This window comes from Lepisma saccharinum, chromosome 2, assembly GCF_977018435.1.
Source record: "Lepisma saccharinum chromosome 2, izLepSacc3.1, whole genome shotgun sequence".
Taxonomy (NCBI): Eukaryota; Metazoa; Arthropoda; class Insecta; order Zygentoma; family Lepismatidae; genus Lepisma; species Lepisma saccharinum.
This window is the reverse complement of record NC_139230.1, coordinates 15,994,155-16,014,930: the sequence shown is the minus strand read 5'-3', so window position 1 is coordinate 16,014,930 and position 20,776 is coordinate 15,994,155. Positions and strand designations below refer to the sequence as shown.

At 37.5% G+C, this 20,776-nt stretch overlaps 1 protein-coding gene across 4 annotated transcripts in view; it reads right to left on the bottom strand.

Annotated features, from left to right (window-relative positions):
- Positions 1 to 20,776, bottom strand: part of Plekhm1 (Pleckstrin homology and RUN domain containing M1) — a 99,241-nt gene that overhangs the window by 72,118 nt on the left and 6,347 nt on the right. For 3 of the 4 annotated variants that reach the window (XM_083117099.1, XM_083117100.1, XM_083117101.1), the window contains exons 2-4: positions 9,864 to 11,203; positions 8,171 to 9,151; positions 4,746 to 4,814 (exon numbers count right to left, since the gene is read on the bottom strand). In XM_083117099.1, coding sequence (XP_082973225.1) covers positions 4,746 to 4,814; positions 8,171 to 9,151; positions 9,864 to 10,190 — 1,377 coding nt within the window. In that variant the 5' untranslated portion in view covers positions 10,191 to 11,203. The remainder of the gene's footprint in view (positions 1 to 4,745; positions 4,815 to 8,170; positions 9,152 to 9,863; positions 11,204 to 20,776) is intronic. The other variant, XM_083117102.1, reaches the window with a different exon arrangement.

Here is a 20,776-nt window from a genome sequence, read left to right as displayed (position 1 = left end):
GTTACTGGCCCAACTTTAGTGGTAATCCTTGGTTCTTCTTTTCAAGAGGAATATTTCTAGAATTAAATTACACTAAAGGTCACCAATAAGAAGCTAGTCATAGGGTCTATGCCATATTTTGACCTTTAAGGATAATGTGGGCATGTCATGAAATATCAGGGAATCATCAACAAACTTTCACAGCATCTAGATAATATTACAGCGAACAACTATTCTTTGTAATCTTTTTATTTTTGAACCCTCCTTTTCATGCTACATGCTCCCCTTTCACCCCAAATTTTCTATTGTGCTAAGTGTACAACCACATGGCAGTTTCATTTTCATTCATATGCAAGTGCATACATGCCCCTCCCCCCCCTACACAAATACATGCACCCAAGAATAACAGCTAGGAGGGGACATGCTGTCTCAGTTGAAAGAAACAGACACTCACCCGACAAGATAAAATTGTTGATATTACACGACCTGGCTGCACCAACATGTTAGGGCAAAATAAAAGGTGGCCAGGCTGGAAAAATATCCTTAATTAAATTTTGTCTGGTGAATGAATATTTGATTCAATTTTGAAACAAATATACAGTGCTTTTCTTGGTTGAGTTGTCTGTGGAGCAGTGGCTAGTGTGCTGGGCAGTGAGAGCGTTTTTTTAACCTTCACACTGATCAATATCCAGATTGCTGGTGTCCAGTTTGCATGTGTTTATGAAGTGTTAAAGTGTTAACAAGTATCTTAGATTGTTTAGTTTTAGTTTACATATTACTGGTGCTTCTTGCAGTCTAATAATGCAACGTTATACGCCCAATTTAAAACAACAAATTTTTATGTACAACTCTTAGATCATTATGAAATGCCTCCGGCACTTTGCACAAGAAACAGACATTCCCATGTCATCTGCGTGGCAACATATTAAGCTTTTAAACCTGAAAAGATACATTAGGAGCACTGAAAGACAGTATCAGGAGAGAAATTGAAGCAATTTCCAAGGAGGAACCGATGCGTGTTAGTGAAAATTTCCTAAAAAGGTGCCGTAAATGTGTGGATGCAGGAGGACAACATTTCCATCAGCTCTTGTAACAAGGTACATGCTCATTTTAATTGTAACTGTCAATGTAATTGTAAGAGCTTATTTCAGTACATAACTAGCAGTTCTAGTTAAGCAGATGTTGCTTCCAGTTTGCCGGCAGATGCATCCTTACTGCCCAGCATGCTAGCCGCTTCTCCACAGACAACTCGACCATGAAAAGCACTGTATATTCTAGGGATGAGAGATTAATGAGCACTCTATCAGTATGAAATTACTAATAATTTTACTAATCCAATATATTTATTGACAGACTGTAATTTAGTCCAGAATTCTGCAATTTCATTATAATTTTTATGTTTACAAACATATAATTCATATCCCTAGTTGTGTAAACTAAATGCCTAACTATATAGATACTTCATTGCAGTCACCTGGTCATATTAATAGCAAGATTTAAAAAAAAAAAATATTGTTCTTCAATTAACATTTGCAACTTAATAGGGGTTCTTTATCAGCAGAAAAGATCCATTTCGGTACATCCCTAATATATTCAAGTGATTTGTAGACTAAAATGACCCAAGTATAACTGTTTGTGCAGAACTCATTTCTACGTTACCCAATCCCACATGCAGATGTTAGGAATACAAAAATTTCCAATTCTATGTGCACAAAAAGAGTCCTTATTATGTTAACAGGGAATGGACATGAAGTTAATAAACAATAGTTTTTCCTACTTTGACTTACAAAACTTGGATAAAATAAGATGTATTTAAGAAAGTTTCAGTTTTACTAGTTATCAACAAGAAATAATATATGTGACAATATTAAATGGACAAATTAAAGCAAAACAAAAACATTGCTAGGATTTAGCTACAACTTGGTTCGTACTTTTCTTGTCAGGTATTCAATAGGTTTGATTTGATTTAGTTTATTTTACTTCGCGTTTTGTGCCTCTTGGCTAATTTGCGAAGATGGGGATGAGTGATGAAATGATGAAATTGATGAATGGACATTCACAAACAACCAAGCCCGACCGGGATTCGAACCCGGGACCCTTGAGGTATTCAATAGGGAAAATGTAGAACCAATCATCAAAATGCTTGTATGTAGCTTGTCATCAGTGGTGAAGCATACAGTTGCTAGCAGGGTAGGCACAAAAGTGCGATAATATCCATTACTTGCTTATATCTGTAAAAAGAAAGGAGAGGGACTATGTCATGGAGAGTGGTTCAATGTCTCTCCAGGCCACTTCTTTACTTGCCAGCGGCGTGACGTGTTGTTACCGGCCATCAGTACAATAATTATGTCTTAGACATTCTCCTCCTGCCCACCAGATGTGATCGATCTAGATTCTTGTTCATTTCATTTTCTTTTTTTTTTGTTTGTATTTTTTCAACCCCTGATTCACGCACCTCCAGAAAGAACTACCAATCATGAGTCATCGCGAAAATCCAACGAATAGTGCTCGAGCCCTGTTGTCAATTCTTCATCACTTTCTTCTAAATTTATTTATTTTGCAATTAGGTGAAAAGGGCTAGAAGAACCCCATAATATTCGGGTCAGTATGACGTTTGTGATGTGAACAGACGACAGAATTCCGCACTTTCAGCGACTGTCAGTTTGGTACATTCTACTGTTGCCAACTTAGTTTTTTTTAGCAAGACTTCCTCGCACCAAGGAAAACACCATTGTTATATGTTGTCTAACTAAAGGAAGTCTTGGCTTTCTAGATAAAATGACCACAATCAGGTCATCTGGCTTCGTAACGTGTTAGGATGACCACTACGGGGCCTTCAAGAAAAAACATAGGTAAAGGTGACCTATCTCATTCAGTGTGAATACTTCGCATCCTAGTTTGTTCTACCCACCTTTACGTGATAATAGAACATAGGATCCTAGTTTGGGATCCTTCTATGATGGCAACACAAAAGATTACTATGTAACATATAAACAGGTTATAATAAATGTAGTTGTTTGAGAGAATAGAATAGAGAATTTTTAGGCGCAATTTAGTTCTTTTCTGCCAAAGTCACAACACTGCCCTGTTCCGCCAGACCTGAAACAGACATGGCCCCTGCAATAACCCCGTAACACTCTTTGTCCTAAAACCCCAAAAAATTCTTCCCTTGCATTGATCTCTCATTGCACGCCCTCTTCTCTTGTTATCCCTTTAGGGTAAATGAAACTGCCTACCTCTTCCCTTATGTCAGCTGAATAAAAAAATGTCTGCTTGTAATATCTATTCGACAACAGTGTTAACACATTAAATAACGTTTCAACAACTTTCAATTTTTTAAAAATTTTGCTGCTGTCACTTGCCACTGCTACTTGCAAACGAAAATAGAGTTGAAAACATGTTAGAAATTATTGTTATAAGAAGGAAACATGAAGACCAAAAGTGGGTCCTACCTTACCGATGGTTACATCTTCACTCAATTAAGAACTCAATTGTTCTTGTTGTTCTTGCATTTTAGTGCAGCACTTTCTTGCATAAATGTGATCGTTGCACATGACACGAATCACAAACAAAGCTCTACCGCCACGAACCTCGTGCTCCGAGCCACGCTCCCTTGTAGCATTGTGAGCAGAGGCAAGTTTTCACAGGCAGGGAACAAGAGAGAGAATCCCCATTCACGATAAAAATAAATTATTCTATTTCCACTGAAGGTAAAACTACTTTGTAAATATAAGGCGTAACTAGCATTTTAATTTACATATTTTGGTATGAAAACTTACTTTACAAATATAAGTTCTTTAGACTTTCTGCTTATGCTACGGTGTTGGGTGAATCGACAAGACCATCAGCACTCCGACCAGAAAACGAAGTCAGAACTACAGTACTCCGTAATTTTCAATTTCGCTTACTCTTGTCGATGAAAGGAAGGAAAACCTAAGTTTCGTACAAAATATGGAGAATGTACAATGAAATAGAAATCTCTCTGCACAAACACAGGCTAATGTTTATAAAAAATGCTGGTACACCACAAATTTCCAACCCTGGCGGAAATGCAGTGTTGCTGATATTCTGTTAGTCCTAGTGGGTAATACCACGAGGCCAACCTCACGAGCATGTTATAAGCATACGTACAGTACTCTTAAGATTAGGCTTCCCGCATACACGACCGTACGACAGAATGTGAAGAGAAGAGGCCCCAGCAAATGTGCCTCACTCCGTGGAAAGTTCGTATCCTGGACAGGGTTAGAATTTGTTTGTAATTATCATAAATGAAAATTCCAAACTTTTGCATTGCATTACATATGTTTTGATGAAATAAGTAAATACACCTTTAAAAGAGTAATGGTGTGGGTAGGCCCGGCCTCCTGGCCTCATAGGATGCTTCGCCACTGCTTGTCATGGACTGTAATTTGAAACTTCCTAGCATGGCATATTGATTATCAGTAGATCATAAATTCTTACATAGATGTATATTGGTTTCATTTTTTATTTTTAAAATTTGCATCACTTTTCTGACACACTTGGCAAATCACAATGATTAGGGTTACTGATAATTAGAAGAAACTGGTGAAAGTACACACACAAAGAAGCATTCATGTCCAGGTCAGTACTTGAACCTGAAACCTTTGATTGCAAGCCTGTGAGTTGACTACACAACATGCTCGACCACTGCAAGGCAGCATATTACTTTCATGTTTACAAGTTTAATGTGAAGAAATCTATACAATAAAAGGGAAATAAATTACACTTAGCAAAAACATACTTACTGGAATATCAAAAAGGCTTGTTGGAGACAAAGGAACAACTTCAAATCCCATACCATAAAGAGCAGCGAGCTAATACACAGAGAAAGGAAGAACATGTTAACCCACAAATGCAGCATTCACATACAATTGACACACACAAAATAAACCCAAATATTATATAAAAATTGAAAACATGCACAGGAGAGATCCAGCTTAAGAACTTTAATTACATATTAATTAACTGTAAACAATAATCTGAACTTGTAATGTATAAAATAATAAAAAATGAATCAGGTTGGCCAAAAAAATACTAATAAGAATAAGTAATTTAGACGGTTTGGAACTAATGGAAATCAATTTCTTTCAATATAGTTTAACTTGAACAAATTCAAAATATGTAAACACAGAATATTTTTGTACACTAAAAAAATGCACCTTACATGAAAGACATAAAAAAAACATTCCATCTCAATCAATTTTACAGCTGAATGAAATCAAATCTAACCTCAATGATTAGTTATATTCTAGACTAGACTCACTAATAGCATCTGATGATTTGTTTCACTGGATGAATGGACATACAACTATAAAAACTAGACACTAGCCACACAATGCATGCATTTGAAAATGCAATATGAAGTCACCAGTGGTAACGAAAGAGCTCCAAAACAGAAAAGGGGGGGGGCAATGTGCCAAAACTGAGGGGGGGACAAAGACAGCATATTTCCCTTTGTAGATAAGATTTAGTATAGTGCGGGGGCAAAAGTGGCAAAAACTGTGTGGGGGGGGACTGCCACCCCTGGCGGCCCCCATAATTGCCACCACTGGAAGTTGCTACACCTTCCATAAATGAACTGGCAGTACACTAGCAATGTACATAATTCATTTCAAAAACAAACAAGCAAGTGTTTCAAATTGGCACAAATATTGCACCAAGTTAAAGTTACACTGAACAAGTTAGATAAGCTAGGGCTGGTGACCGATGTAACCCCCTCGAAAATTTGTTACATTTATTTAAATTGCTAGATATCAGTGTTTTATGTCAAATAAAATTTGTTTCAAGATGTAGAAAGAACCACAAAACAATTATATTTGGTCATGGAATGTGGTCCACTTAAAAGAAATCTCTCACATCCTGGAAGACTAGCACTTCTTTTATTCATAAAAACCTGTCACAAGCACACTCATAAGGGAAGAAATACATGCAAAAGCTAACAACACCAAACCTAACAAAAATATTAAGTTACTATCAGCATCATATTTAACTTAATACCTTAACGAAAATGTAATGATAACAGGACCAGAGCATGGTCAGTGATGGCAGAGCATTACTGCCGCCTGTTAGCCCCAGATGCTCAAGCTAATCCTTTTATAATACAAGGTTGCTTTAATTATTGTTGGGTTGAAATACTTATTTGAGGTAGTAGGTCATATAACAATAATTTATAGTGCACCAGTTGGAGAAACTCTCAGTCTGTTTCATTACAGGCAGTGTTCAGTAGTCATGCATTTGGCTGCTAGGAGCCAAGTTTTGCAAGATTGTGGCAAATGGCAATGAGAATGAATTCTCTTGCTCCAGGATGCATGCTGATTCGAGTCTCCTTGGGGTTGGGGGGTAACAACTTTTCTCCTGAGACTTTGGTCAGTGTATGTATGGGGCCAGTGGCCACCCACCATCGTGAGGAAATTGGGGAGCTATGAACGAGTAGAGTAACCTGGCTATGAAAACCTACAACAATGACTGGGAGTTCGTTGCGTCACCCCATACATGGTTGGATGATTGCCCAATCATTCCAGTAAGTGTATCATGCATGACAATTTTCTAAAACTGTGACAATAATCTTCAATACCCATGTACAATCTGAAACATAACATAACCAAATGCAACTTGATTTCCAATAAATTTCCCATTCCTCCCAAAGTTATGAACTACAAAGGAAATTTTATAAGAATCCAACTTACAATGCATAATAATACACAATTCCCCACATGCAGAACATATTACACAAAATGGCATGATAAATAGCATCGAACAAAAACCACTCGTTAATTTACTGTGTTGTATCTCTGTGAGCTAAGCAATACAAAACACTCACATGAAAGAAAATCACTAAGTCATGCAAAATTTTCCAATATCTTGTGGGGGAAGGGAGGATCACCAGCCTACTTCCTTGAAAAAAACTTCAGTTTCACCTACCATTTATATCTATGAGTAATTAATACAGAACAACATACATTATCGTATAAATCTGATGACATATTTTCAAGAGTGAAATTGGGAAACCCAAATTACCAGGGCATTTATTAATTTTTGGGTTACATGAAGAAAAAAAGATTTGAAAATGTACGTTGTCCTGGCTCTGTGGCTTATTGGGGGTATCTTATATAAGATTCCACACCCTGCAGACCACTGTGGAAAATGGAAACAAGAAATGTGTGTTAGGTATAATTTTAGTTGAGTGGTGATGGTATCTAACCAGTTCGTCGCTTGTACTGAAAAAAATCCTAACAATGGTTCCCCCAAAATACAAGAGTTGTTATTTCAAATTCCTGACAGCCATGTTGTACTAATTATTAAGGAAAAGATATGCAATCCTTCAAATTAATTATTGTAGTACGAGGGTGTTTTGAAACGTTTTGCCTACTATGCAATACCGTATTTACGCGTGTATAATGCACACCCTGGTTTTTGATGGGTAAAAGTGACAAAAAATTATATCTCCTATATAATGCGCAGTACACTTGTTCTTTTCACATTATTTCATGTGGGAAACTGGGCGGGCAGGCTTGGTGCACTTATTTTTAAGACTCTTGAAAATTATTTTTTCCCCACACAACTTGTAACAATCATTACTAGAGGCATGCATATTTAGTTTTTGACGAAAACACGAAATATGAAGAAATACATTGTAATGTTAATTTTTCATGTTTCTGAAAGGTGTGAGGTGCATTTTCCTACCCTGTTTTGTCACGAAATAAAATGCAAAATAGACTCTCAAACATGAAATTTACCATTTATATACCGATGTGACACTTTCTGAATTGCTAAGTATCCTGTGAGTTATGCAATTCACGGAAAATTGATTAATTCTGCTGAAAATATTTGAGAAGCAAAAATGGACCCCTTTATACAGGAATAAACTTAATATTCCGGTAACTACATAAATGTGCTATCTTTATTTTGTGTAATAGTGCAAGTTTTGAATCAAATTTGGGATTATATTCACATTTTTTAAAACCAAAATGTCATTTTATATGGTGCTTTTCACCACTATAACAGCGAAATTTCATTTTATTTGCCGCTTTTGAACCCGAAATTCAATCTGTTTTAATACCAAAATTTTGCTTTTATATTTACCAAAAATATGTGCCTCTAATCATTACACAATTGGAACTTAGAAAATTCTATGTGAATGTGTGTGTGTATAGAGAAAGGAAAAACTTACAGATTCGTCATTATCTGGACTCTTCTCAGGCAGTTCAGATCCTTCAAATCTCTGGAAGAAGTCTCGCAAATCAGGTGTTTTGATGTACGCACCAGAGAGGAGATTGTAACTTTCCAGAAGGGAATGATAACTCTGAGTTTCACCTGGGCTACGCACTGATTTTCCATGAGACGATGTCCTTGTCACCTGAGTTCTACATCCCTCAGTCCTACTGCTGCTGGGTTGATCCAACTTTTGTAAGTCTTTTGTGTCATCCACAACTTCTTCAAATGAAGATGACCAGCCAAATCTCCCAACTAGAGAGTTACCAAGACTACTTGCACCTCCATCATCAACATCCCTTTCACCTTGACAAGGTATATCTTTTCCACGATCAAGTTTTGGATCGGAAGCACAAACACTTTCTCGATTTGAACCATTCGATATCACCAATTCACAAGAAGCTTCGGCTGAATTTTCACAATGGTCTTCAGACAGAGAGTCACTTCCACTTGCAATACTATCACTTACAGGAGCTCTCAAAATGGTTTTCAATGCTTCGTCTTCATTTAAAGCAATAACTTGACTGAGTACTGAACTGGGGAGGGACGATATCGATCCTGATGAACTTGGCGGGTCATCAGGAACAAGAGTAGCATCCAATGACTTGGCCACATCAACACCAGCAACTACAGGGCAAGATCTCATTGGAGGGGTCCACAAACCTGCCAACAATAGAGGGGGGTTTGTCCAAGTGTTGAGAAGGCTCGAGTTGCAAGCCAACTCAAAACATAATCCCTCTATGCCTTCAATCATACGCTGAGAAACGTCCATCATTTCTTGATCTCGCAAAAAGGCAAGTCTGCGATAATATGGCCTCAAAGCACCTGTATCTCTTTGCATCCCATGCAAATAACTGGAAAGCAAGCCATCATTAATAGCTATCCGAAGCCATGCCCTGCACTTCCCAACGTCAGTTGAAATCTGAGAAAGTCCACACACCTGAAATTAACAATTTCTTATTAAATTAGGGAGGAGTATAATATGCACATAGTATGGTGACCTTCAAATATACAATTCACATCAAGTAGCACACTTGCAAAAAAGTTGTACATAATTGCATCAAGTATTTTAATGGAATTATTGGAATACACTACAGTAACAATTTTTTTCCAATTATGCAAAACTTTATATTTTTTTCATTACTCTAATTGTGTACATCTAAATTGCATGAAAGCATTTTATAATGTTTTGTATATGTGAAGATATAACATAAGAAAATTAATTTAGAAACCTTCAATACCGAGTTCAATATATTTACTTTTCAGTGGCAAAAGATTTTTTTAACATCAGAGTATGTGTGGCACTTTAACAGCATTATAGTTATTTTAGTCTTTGGCATAATCAAACAATCAAATTAGGTTCCAATGAATTGGGCAAAATTAATTGCTACATGAATAAAAACAGTTACCCAGCAATTCATCTGAAAACAATTACATAATATTTTATACATTGAAATGATGTATATCAATTATATGTGTTATAATTGAAACGATGATCAACATTTCTTCAGACACAGTTGAATACCCAGTGAAGGTACATGGGGATTCCAATCCCATATTAAACTGAAGATTGAGTCCCAATTAGCCTGTCGGTGCATAAATTAACTAAAAACAAACTCAAAGAAACAAACATATATATTTAGATATATTACCTGATCAATAATTTCACGGTGTGAGAAGATGAGAAGTGGACCCCAAAAACTTGGTTCCGGACATTGATCCAAATCACCTGCAATAACTTGAGAAACTCGGTTGATGAACGTGTCTTTCAGTCCATGAATAAAAATTGCTTCCACAACTGTGCACAAGGAGTTTGTGGCATCAGTACTTCCCAAAGAACAATCTGCATTTTTATCTTGGACTTCCAATTGCACTTCCTTTATACTCTCTGACAAGTGATACAACAAAGAGTCTCTAACTTGAACTTCTCGTCCACCACCAGGTCCTAATGAAGTCACTTTTTTAAGTAACGAATTCATAATTAATCGTATTCGCCACTTTTCAATAAAAGGTACACTCAAATACTTTTGCTAAAAGAATCTTTGTAAACATAACTTCACAATTTCCTAATGTCCTCCACCCACTATGAATAGAGAATTATGCATTCATTGCAAACAATTTTGATGTCTACGGACAAAACCAAGGCCCAAGAGAAACTGCATTACTAGTTCGAATGCCCTACCACGTCTAGCCACATAACATTCACCAGGTTGGCTGAAATCTAAAACAGTCGGTTCTGTGTCCAATAAGTTGCTTCCAACTTCATCATCATGGACTACAATCCCAAATTCTGGCCACAATTTACTAAAATGCAACACATCACAACAGTGAGTTCCATCCGAGTTCAGCTTCATAAGCAGTAATGGTGACTGAATGTTGCGGACAACTTGGCGACCAAATGACGTATCACATACGCGGAAGGCAATCAAACTTCTCTTGTCCAGAAGAGGGATTTTTAAGTTTGGCGATTTTTCCAGAATGATTGTGACTCCATATGAGAATAATCTAGAAATCACAGCTATTGGTACAGGAACCATTCCCCAGTGGAGCACATCCTTAGGATCGGCAACATACACAGGAATTGGAAGGTCTTTCTCATATTTAGCTGCACCTGATTCAAGGAATCTACACAATTTATCAAATGCATGTTCATTTTGAGCATCTGCAGCAATGCAATAATCTGTAGTAGTTGGAATAACTACCAAATTTCCTTTTCGAAGGTAATATGCTGTTACACAAACAGGCGTATCTGGGTCAGCTACTCTATTGTAGACTTTCAGGCTGATCACATTATCATAAGGTTTGTAGCTCTTGTACGGCCACTTACAAAAAGAATCAGCACGCTTCTGAAGTTTTGAGAACATCGAGCCTGCATAGGTTTGACCTATCTCCAATCCAATCTCCACCACTTGCTGTCCAAACTGAATGTCACCATCACATAATACTAGGTGAGTGCCAACCAAAATATAGCTCTGTTTGTCATGTTGAATACCTGAAACAAGAAGAAAAACTTGCCATGAATAACTTCCAAGCATGCCTTGAAAAACGCACATCAAAGTTCCAAAAATAATAATATAACATTGCTGTGATGAGATTTCCAAACAAATTTCACAGGGGCAAGTATGAAGCATTTTATTATTTGAAAAGGGGTTGGGGTATGAAAAGTTATTTTAGTAGTCAGCCCTCATTTTGCATCTTTCCTACCTTTTACCTTCTCTTTTAGGAACACTGGGCCAAACGAGCTGGAACGTTAAGCTCTCCACCCCACCCCTTTGTGCACACCACTACGTGTTAGTTTAGTGATACTAATACTAATTCAGTATTAAAGTGACACATATAAATTTTACAGTGATTGTATACCATTATTCACTGCATTGTTCTCCAACCATTTTCTAACAAAAACAGTATTCAGGGAAAAAGTAGAAAGCATTTTGGACCATTACGAAGTGTTCCAACTTTTATTTCCCCATATTTTTCTTCTAAATCCCACATCTTTACAACAAAACACAAAATATTCAAAAGTGTTTTTTAGCGGTTCTGATTTTACTTTATTACAAATTTGGTTGCTTGGCATTATGCAGTAATTGCCAGTACGGTAAGAGATGACTGATTAAGAGAGAATTTACCCAAGTTCTCATATATATGCTTTGTGCAGCAAGTGTTCTGAATATTTGCATTTGTGCAATGTTTACCACTAATATCAGTACACAATATTGTTAGAAATATTGAATACATGGGAGAAGCATTTCTATGATGTTTGTCCACTTTTAGCTCACATAAATTGTACTAAGACCACAATTTTTTTTAAATTGTCAATATTTTTGTTGTTTTAACCTCTATGCAGGGGTAGTTCAAAGCAGGCATTACTTTTCTAAAGCATGACTGTGGTGATTTTTTTGGTATCATGACTTCACATATTTTTTGCCTTTGCAGACAGTTGCAATAATTATGACAACTCAGCTAAGAAAATGACAAAGTTGTGGCAAACAACATGCACATGCTACGGTGGAATTACTAAAGTCTTTGTTGCAGAATGACTATTCTGTCCCATATAAACTACTACTACACATGTAATTTACATCAAGAACTGAGACTGCACCTACATTTTAAAGTGGGATCCAAACCACTTTGTAAATGTGCCTCCAACAGGGAGGCCTACCTAAGTAATGAACTATATGCAACAAGGTTTATCCTTGTACCACTCTTGCCAACTTTAAAGAATACAATTCTGAGAGATTTCTTTACAGCTCCAAACCTTTCAAATTGAAAAGTACTAATGTGCTGAATATCAGCTGTTATTTGTTTGTGGTTATGTTACTGCAAATTCAAAATTGAATCAACTTGATCAAAACAACCTAGCAACCAGAATGTGTAAGCAAGCAAATAAGTAATACTTGATCATTTTTCATGACTCTGAACTGGCCATGACAACACAAACACTGAAACGCATTTAATCCAGATGTAATATACTATGTAGTAAATCTATATAATGAATTAAAAATTGAATGGAGAGAAATAGAGAAGTCTCGAGACTTTGTTCCCACTTTCTGCAGTTCTCGCATAGACATATTGGTGCAACAATGAGATAAATTTTCTATTTCTACCTGCTCCCATTCATTTAAATAATGTCTAATTTTTTGTGATCTTCATAAATTTAATTGTTTTTTTCTTCACAATAACAAATTCCTTTGCTTGGCAAATGCATAACAAAACAAAGAGATAAGAAAGTGTGTTCGGGAGACCAGGAGAGTGAGTGATTCCAGGACACTCCCAGCAATTCAGGAAGGGTTGACAAGCCTACTTGCCACTCAGTGGTCTGCAGTCTGCTGGAAGACCCTGGCAGCTTCCTCCTCAGAGCTTCCACCCATCCGAGTGATGGGGAGCAGGTAAGTGGCATGGAGAAAAGAATTTGCCCTCTAAAGGTTGAATAGCTGTTTGGCAACAACAGACTGCAGATGACAGACCATTTCTTAGGTCTGGATAAACTTTCTGACTTAAATTTCTTTACTCACAGGTATGTAGCCCTACAAATAAAATTTTACTAATTGAGGCCTGCTAATGACGAATCTGAAGTTAAAATTTGTCGGAAACGTCTAGAAATTGCAAAATAATTGTGAACCATTGATGCCAGCCCCACGAACCATTGACGTGTGGTTAGGTTAGTTTCGGTTATGTTAGTCAAACATAGTTAAAATTTCGTGTCATGGTAGTACCAGGTGTGCCGGTTAATAATTCTTAATTGATCTGAAAGAAAACAAGTGTATCTGGGGAGAAAGGTAACAAATGCTTTATTCAAAGTATGCGCCATCGCTAGCTATACATTGTGCCCATCTGTCCGTCAAATTGTGGATGCCCCTCCAGAAAAATAGTTCACATTTTGAGGTGAACCAGTCAGCAAGCTGTTGTTCGACATCTTCGTAATTGTCGAAGTGTTGATGGGAAAGTGAGTGAGACCTCGATGAAAACAAGTAGTAGTCCGAAGAGGCTAAGTCCGGTGAGTATGGCGAGTGGGGCAAGAAAGCCTTTCGCTGTGTGTGATGAGGCGTTGTGTTGCAAAATCACTTTTCCGTGTCTTGTCGCCCAATCTGGGCACTTTTCGATCAATGCATGGTTCAAATTGGTGAGTTGTTGATGGTAGCAAATGGCATTCACTGTTTCACCTGGTTTCAGAAGCTAATGGTACACCACACTCTTCTGATCCCACAAAATGCACAGCATTGTCTTCCTTCTGAAGCGATTTGGTTTTGCTGTTGATGTTGAAGGTTGTCCTGGGTCAACCCATGACTTTGCATTTTGGGTTCTCGAAGTAGATCCATTTTTCATCCCCAGTCACTATCCGATGCAAGAAAGACTTTCTTTCATGCCGAGAAAGCAACACTTCACACACAGTTTTTCGCTTTTCTATTTGTCTGTTGTTCAGATGATGTGGGACCTATTTTCCTGCCTTCTGGATCTTTCCCATGGCATGAAGACTATCAGATATGGTTTGGCGACCAACATTTAACTTCTCTGAAAGTTGTTTTTTGCATATCGTCCAACAGCGCTTGCAATTCGGCCTCATGGTATTTTTTTGGCTGGCCCGAGCAATCTTTGTCTTTCAAGTCGAAATCACCACTTTTTAATCGTAGAAACCAATGCACACACGCGTCCTGCGTTAGGACATTGTCACCATACGTTTTTACAAGGATACGATGGCTTTCACTCGCAGGACATGCCGCATATGCTCCTTATTTGGTTTGAAGATCAACATGTTTTCCACACAAACCCAATATCACGATCACTCGCACTCGGTTGCACATCCACGGCGTTTTGACAGGTACTGGCCTGGCAACACACTGACGTAACAGTTGAGACTGTGCACCAACCCTTGCTTCCAGCACAATCCAGCGATGAAATTATTAACCGGCACACCTGGCATCAGGATCTAGAAATTGCAAAATAATTGCGAACCATTGACGTATGGTTAGGTTAGGCAAACATAGTTAAAATTTGGTGCCGTGGTAGTATTTGCTTGTGAAAAAAAAAAATCCTAAAATAGACTGTTTCCATTCCGAAAACTAACACCTTATTTTAGTTTATTTTACAATTTCTAGATGCTTCCGACATCTTTAACTTCAGATTCGTGATTAGGAGGCCTCAATTAGTTAGTATGCCAAATATGAAGAAAATCGGAGAGCGTCCGGTCATCTTCAGTCGTTCCTTTCTTTATATATCTTTCCATTTAAGTTCCTTTTATCCCCTATGGAAATGCTTAGATAAGTGCATTAGGTAGATTAAATTACGGTGCCTTGGTATTTCTTTTCCTTTCAGTTTGACTATCTTACTTTGATGTTGTCAATAATATGACGTCTTTGTTAAATTAGCACATGTTTATTATCTTCATCTGTGTGTGGAAACAACACTGGTTACTAGCAAATTTAATCTTAACATTTACATCTGAATCATAATTAAAAGGCATACTAATTAACAGGGGTCAGATTCTGACTATCTGCCAGTTATTCCATTTATTCTGGAAAAGGTTCCGAGTTTTTGCAAGTTTTATAGGAGTATTAGGAAGTGTTTTGGAATACTGGAAACAATTGAAGGGTACAGGGGAAAAACGATGAATGTCACAAAATCACAAAAATTGATATTTTGCCTCCTTGATATTAAAGTCCAAGTAACGGTTAAAATGTCAAAACAGTCTAAAAGTGCTGAGAGAGACATATTTAATGAAGGTTTAAAAAAACGTGTGCAGGGGAAAAACGATACATGTCTTAGGCTTACAGGGCAAAAATGATGATTGTTCATCCATTGTGCAGGAATAGATCATCGCGTATGATACGGACTCATTGCGCAATATAACAACAACAGCCTTTACTTCACCGACGTATTGTCGTTTCAGTTCTGACATTGTCAGTTTGAATGCTGGTTTTTGTTGGTTTCACAGTGTTCGCCATGAGTGACCCAGAAGTGGATAACTTTGGAAGAACAAAGAGGCCCCATCTTGGAAGGGTGAGTGATGTTAGAAAGAAAATGCTGTGTAGTACTCATGAAACAGGAACAGACTGCAAGTGCTCTCGTTTGAAATGCTTTGCGGTGATACCTCCTACATAAAGAAATAACATAATTGTGCAATTTAATAGAATGGACAATTATAATGCACAAAACTGTTATCTAGGGGGATTAATTACTGTTAACGATGTTTCACGAAGAAGGCCAAGACAGAATCAGGATGACGCCAATTTATATTCACATTCATACAGTTACAAAGTCCGTGTACTTAGAGGTGGTGTAATGGCTGAGTTACCTGTTTATTACAAGGCATTTTTGGCTTTACATCGTATCAGTGCAAGGCATGTACAGACAATTCAGTCTAAACTAGCACTGACAGGCTCTGTTGGTAAAGATGAGCGTGGGAAGCATAAAACTAGACCAAACAAATTAAAACGGGAAACTCTGAATGTCATATACTCTCACATAAAATCCCTTAGAAGCAGGAGATCTCATTATAGACTTCATGACAGTGAACGTGTTTATCTACCAGAAGAATTGAACATAAAAAAACTCCATGCCATGTATAAGGAAAAAAAAAACCACGAACCCTGTATCATATGAACCGTATTGTCATCTCTTCAACACAAAATTCAACATCGCATTTGGTTATCCACGGACAGATACATGCAGCACATGTGATGAATTCAAAGTCAATAAACAAACTCTTGAGAACAAACTGTCTAACTCATCAGTTCATGAAGAGAAACTTCAAGTACACGCACAGTTGCAAGACCTCAACACTCAACAAGAGCTCCATTTGCAAAAGGCAGATTCTTTCTTTACAAGGAAACGCCAAGCATGTCTCTCAAGTCGGAAGATGACTTCACGTGAGGCAGTATGTTTTGACTTTCAAAAGAATTTGAAGTTACCCAATATTAGTACCAATGATGTATATTATAAGAGACAGTTGTCATTTTTTCTATTTAATGTTCATGTTCTTTCCACTAACAGTTCAATGTTTTACACTTACGACGAGACTATTGGGAAGAAAGATGCAGACGATGTTGCATCTATGCTTTCTGATTTTGTATTTCATATCCTTGGAGATGATGTTTAACATTTAACATTGTTCTGTGACTTGTGCTGTGGGCAAAATAAAAACTATACAGTAATCAGGTTCTTGTATTATCTTGTCCACATCAGAAAGCGTTTAAAAACTGTTACAGTGACCTACCCGATCAGGGCCTATTCCTACATGGAGTGTGATCAAATATGGCTCTAATAAATCAGAGAATTAGAGCTGAAATTCCTGCAGATTGGAGTGACAACAATTTTCCTTTCATTGTGGAAGATTGTGACCAAAGTTTATTTAGAAGTTGGGGCGATTTCTTTCATGGTACCTTCAAACCAAAGTGCCCGTTCTCTACAAGACCAATCCGTGAGCTTCAGATTGTACACACTCAACCTCAACTTGTATTACACAGGAACACATATAACGGCACTTGGTCTTCAAGTGTGATAACATTTGAAAAACGCAAGAGAAACATCCAGCCTTATTTAGAAGAAGGTGAATTTGTGTATCCATCAAGAAAATATGATATGGCACTTCCAATTTCTCTTGAAAAATATAAAGACTTACAAGACTTGAAGAAATTCTGTGGACAATATGAAAGAAGGTTCTATGAAGAACTTCCTCACAGTGACAAATGAGTGACTTTATGCATTTGGATTTTGTTCGTGTATTTCACAAAGCATTCATATTCTTTATTAAGGTATTTTACAATTCAAATGGACATTCATCTTTCTTTGCTTTTTCTTCTGTGCGAATAATGGACATTCATCATTTTTCACCTGCAAAATGTGCATTAAGAACGAATTTTGCCAAAAATGTGCTCTTCGTCTTTACATTATTAGACACACTGTTATATCATTAGTTAACCTTTAGTACGCCGCACGGTCTGACGAAAGTAGCCCAGTGTCGCCGAGGCTCTGAGCGCGAAATTTGAATTGGTATACATAATGGAGAAAAATCGTAATAACTCTGGCACTATGGGACCAATCTACTTCGGATACCTTTTGTTTTGCAGGTAATACATCGGTGCATGCAACCATGTAAAATTTGGATGCCCCAACCATGGGGGCGGGGGTTACAGGCAGGGGCTGCATCCCCCGAATTTCAATGAAAAAAACATAAAAATGAGGAGTTTGCCCCCTCTTCTCCAACTACTTTGGGGAGAAAACCGGAACTTTTGATTTTTTTTTTTCAAAGAATGGACCTTCCGCAACAGAATGAAACTTGATTCATGTTCGTGGGTGCAATACAATTTGAATAATAAGGCAAAACGTAAAACACTGTTTTTTCTCCTCAAAACAGCGAATTTGCATATTATTCATAAAATTGTTATAAATCTGACACTATGGGACCAATCTACTTCAGATAACTTTTGTTTTGCAGGTAGAACATCGGTGCATGCAACCATGTAAAATTTGGATGCCCCAACCGCCGGGGGGGGTTACGGGCGGGGGCTGCATCCCCCGAATTTCAATGAAAAAACATAAAAATGTGGAGTTTGCCCCCTCTTCTCCAGCTACTTTGGGGAGAAAAACGGAACTTTTGCTTTTTTTTTCAAAGAATGGACCTTCCGCAACAGAATGAAACTTGATTCATGTTTGTGGGTGCAATACAATTTGAATAAGAAGGCAAAACATAAAACTCTAGCGAATTTTAGCCAATTTGCATATTATTCATAAAATTGTTATATATCTGACACTATGGGACCAATCTGCTTCGGATAACTTTTGTTTTGCAGCTAGAACATCAGTGCATGCAACCAAGTAAAATTTGGATGCCCCAACCAGGGGGGGGGGGTTACGGGTGGGGGCTGCATCCCCCGAATTTCAATGAAAAAAGCATGAAAATGTGGAGTTTGCCCCCTCTTCAAGCTACTTTGGGGAGAAACCCGGAACTTTTGCTTTTTTTTTTTTTTTTCCAAAGAATGGACCTTCCGCAACAGAATAAAACTTGATTCATTTTCGTGGGTGCAATACAATTTGAATAATAAGGCAAAAGGTAAAACTCTAGCGAATTTTAGCCAATTTGCATTAGGAAACGATTGTGTGTTAGGGAAATCGATGAGCTGTTATATGATACAAACTGTTTTTCCTAACAGAGGAGTGAAGGGAGCCTTTGCAATCGTTTGTTTTGTCTCTACTTCTGTCTACTTTGTCTCTTAGACTCACGCTTCTGGCGCCTCTGGCTATCGTCAAGCTTCATTGCATTTCTAACATAGAGGCGACAGAAATCTGACACCGCCAAACCTCTTCCAATACACCCTCTCCTTGACCCCCCCCCCTTGCCTCTGCTTTCGGCTGGATCACCAGGTCTAAAAACAAAGAAGAATGTGTGCCTTATCAGTACTAAATCACAGCGTTGGAAGCTTGGAGGAAAACAGCATCGTAAATACCAAGCATTCATTGTGTCTGTCAAGTGTCGAGCCCAAACACGTGACATATTCCGAGAAAGGAGGGGGGGATTTGGAATTTTCGTAAACACATGTTCCCGAACCGAACTGTCAGTGTTTCAACCTCAATATACAAATATAAGTGTGGCAAACCCTCGATAATTGTATCTAAAGCTGTTTGTTCCATATATGCAACAGCGGCTGACAGGGACATACTTTTTTTGTTCCACATATGGAACGGCAGGGGACTAAAGGCTAAACAATATAATGCTTCAGGTTATGTAAAACATTCATACAGTGCTAAGCCATATTGTAGATGTACGTAAGAGCATTTCAAACATTAAAATTCATTTAACTCCATTCCAGTTTCATCTTTTTTCCCCTGTACCCTTCAATTGTGGGAGTAAGTTTGAAGCTTGAAGAAACTGAATAACACAGTTAAAAGCTTCACTAAGTATTAGTTAACAGAGAAATTATGATTTGAAATGTATCTTGAGCAAGCAGGCATTCTGGTTTCTGGTAGACTCTGACATGAAACTTTGGGGATTTTCATATGAGTCTCAAAAGAGGCTTTGTGCTTGAGACCATAAATATCATGATCAGGTGTTTAAAGCATTTAGGTGTGTAATTTTAATGCTAGGAGCCCTAAACCTAACAAGGTATGCATTAGCGATGAAAGACCCCTTCGCACCCATGAACATGAAGTAGATGGCAACATCAGTTCATATCTGAGACGAGAGTAAACGAATAGATGCTCACAAACAAAGAATAATACATGAGCATACTGAACTGAAAAATCGTTTTCAGAAAACTTGGTGCAAGTTATCACTAACATACTGGAGTATGTGTTAACAGATATAATTAAAAATCAAAACATTATAAAATATCGGCATGAGTTGACAATACCGGACCACTCTCCAATTTCTATGAAATTTTGCATACTCACTAATTGAGACCTCCTAATCAATCTAATAATTAGCGGTCAAGCATGGAAATTGTAGAATAACACGTAGAAGTTGTAGAATAACCTTGTTAAATACCACAATGACTCTCCATACAAAGCAAATGACAACCATGTTTCTTTCGCATTTCATGTCGCACAACAGTTTTCCTACCTTGTGTTCGAGGAATGCCTACGAGGTTAGGTTAGGCCTGTGCACCATGATAAATTCAGAATTCAATAATCGGAAGTTGGCCTTTATTCTTTTTTTAGTAAGCTTAAATGCTTTAAATTAGCATAAAGTTACTCAGTGACAGTGATATTGGCTACTTTACAAAACTATATACAGAAAACTTTCTTCCCCTGTGCTTTGTAGAACTTCAGAAGGTACTACACAACAGACTAGGATAGAATGTCATATTGGAGAACACCAGCAATTCAGCTTTAGGAACAACATAAGATGACCAGACCCCCCTCAGATTTTCTTCATATTTCGTACACTCACTAATTGAGGCCTCCTAATCACGAATCTGAAGTTAAAAGTTGTCGGAAACGTCTAGAAATTGCACTATAAGCAAACATAAGGTGTTAGTTTTCGGAATGGAAACAGTCTATTTTCGCGATTTTTTTTGTTTCACAAGCAAATAAATATACAGGGTGTCTCATCTAACATTCCGGCCTGAAATAT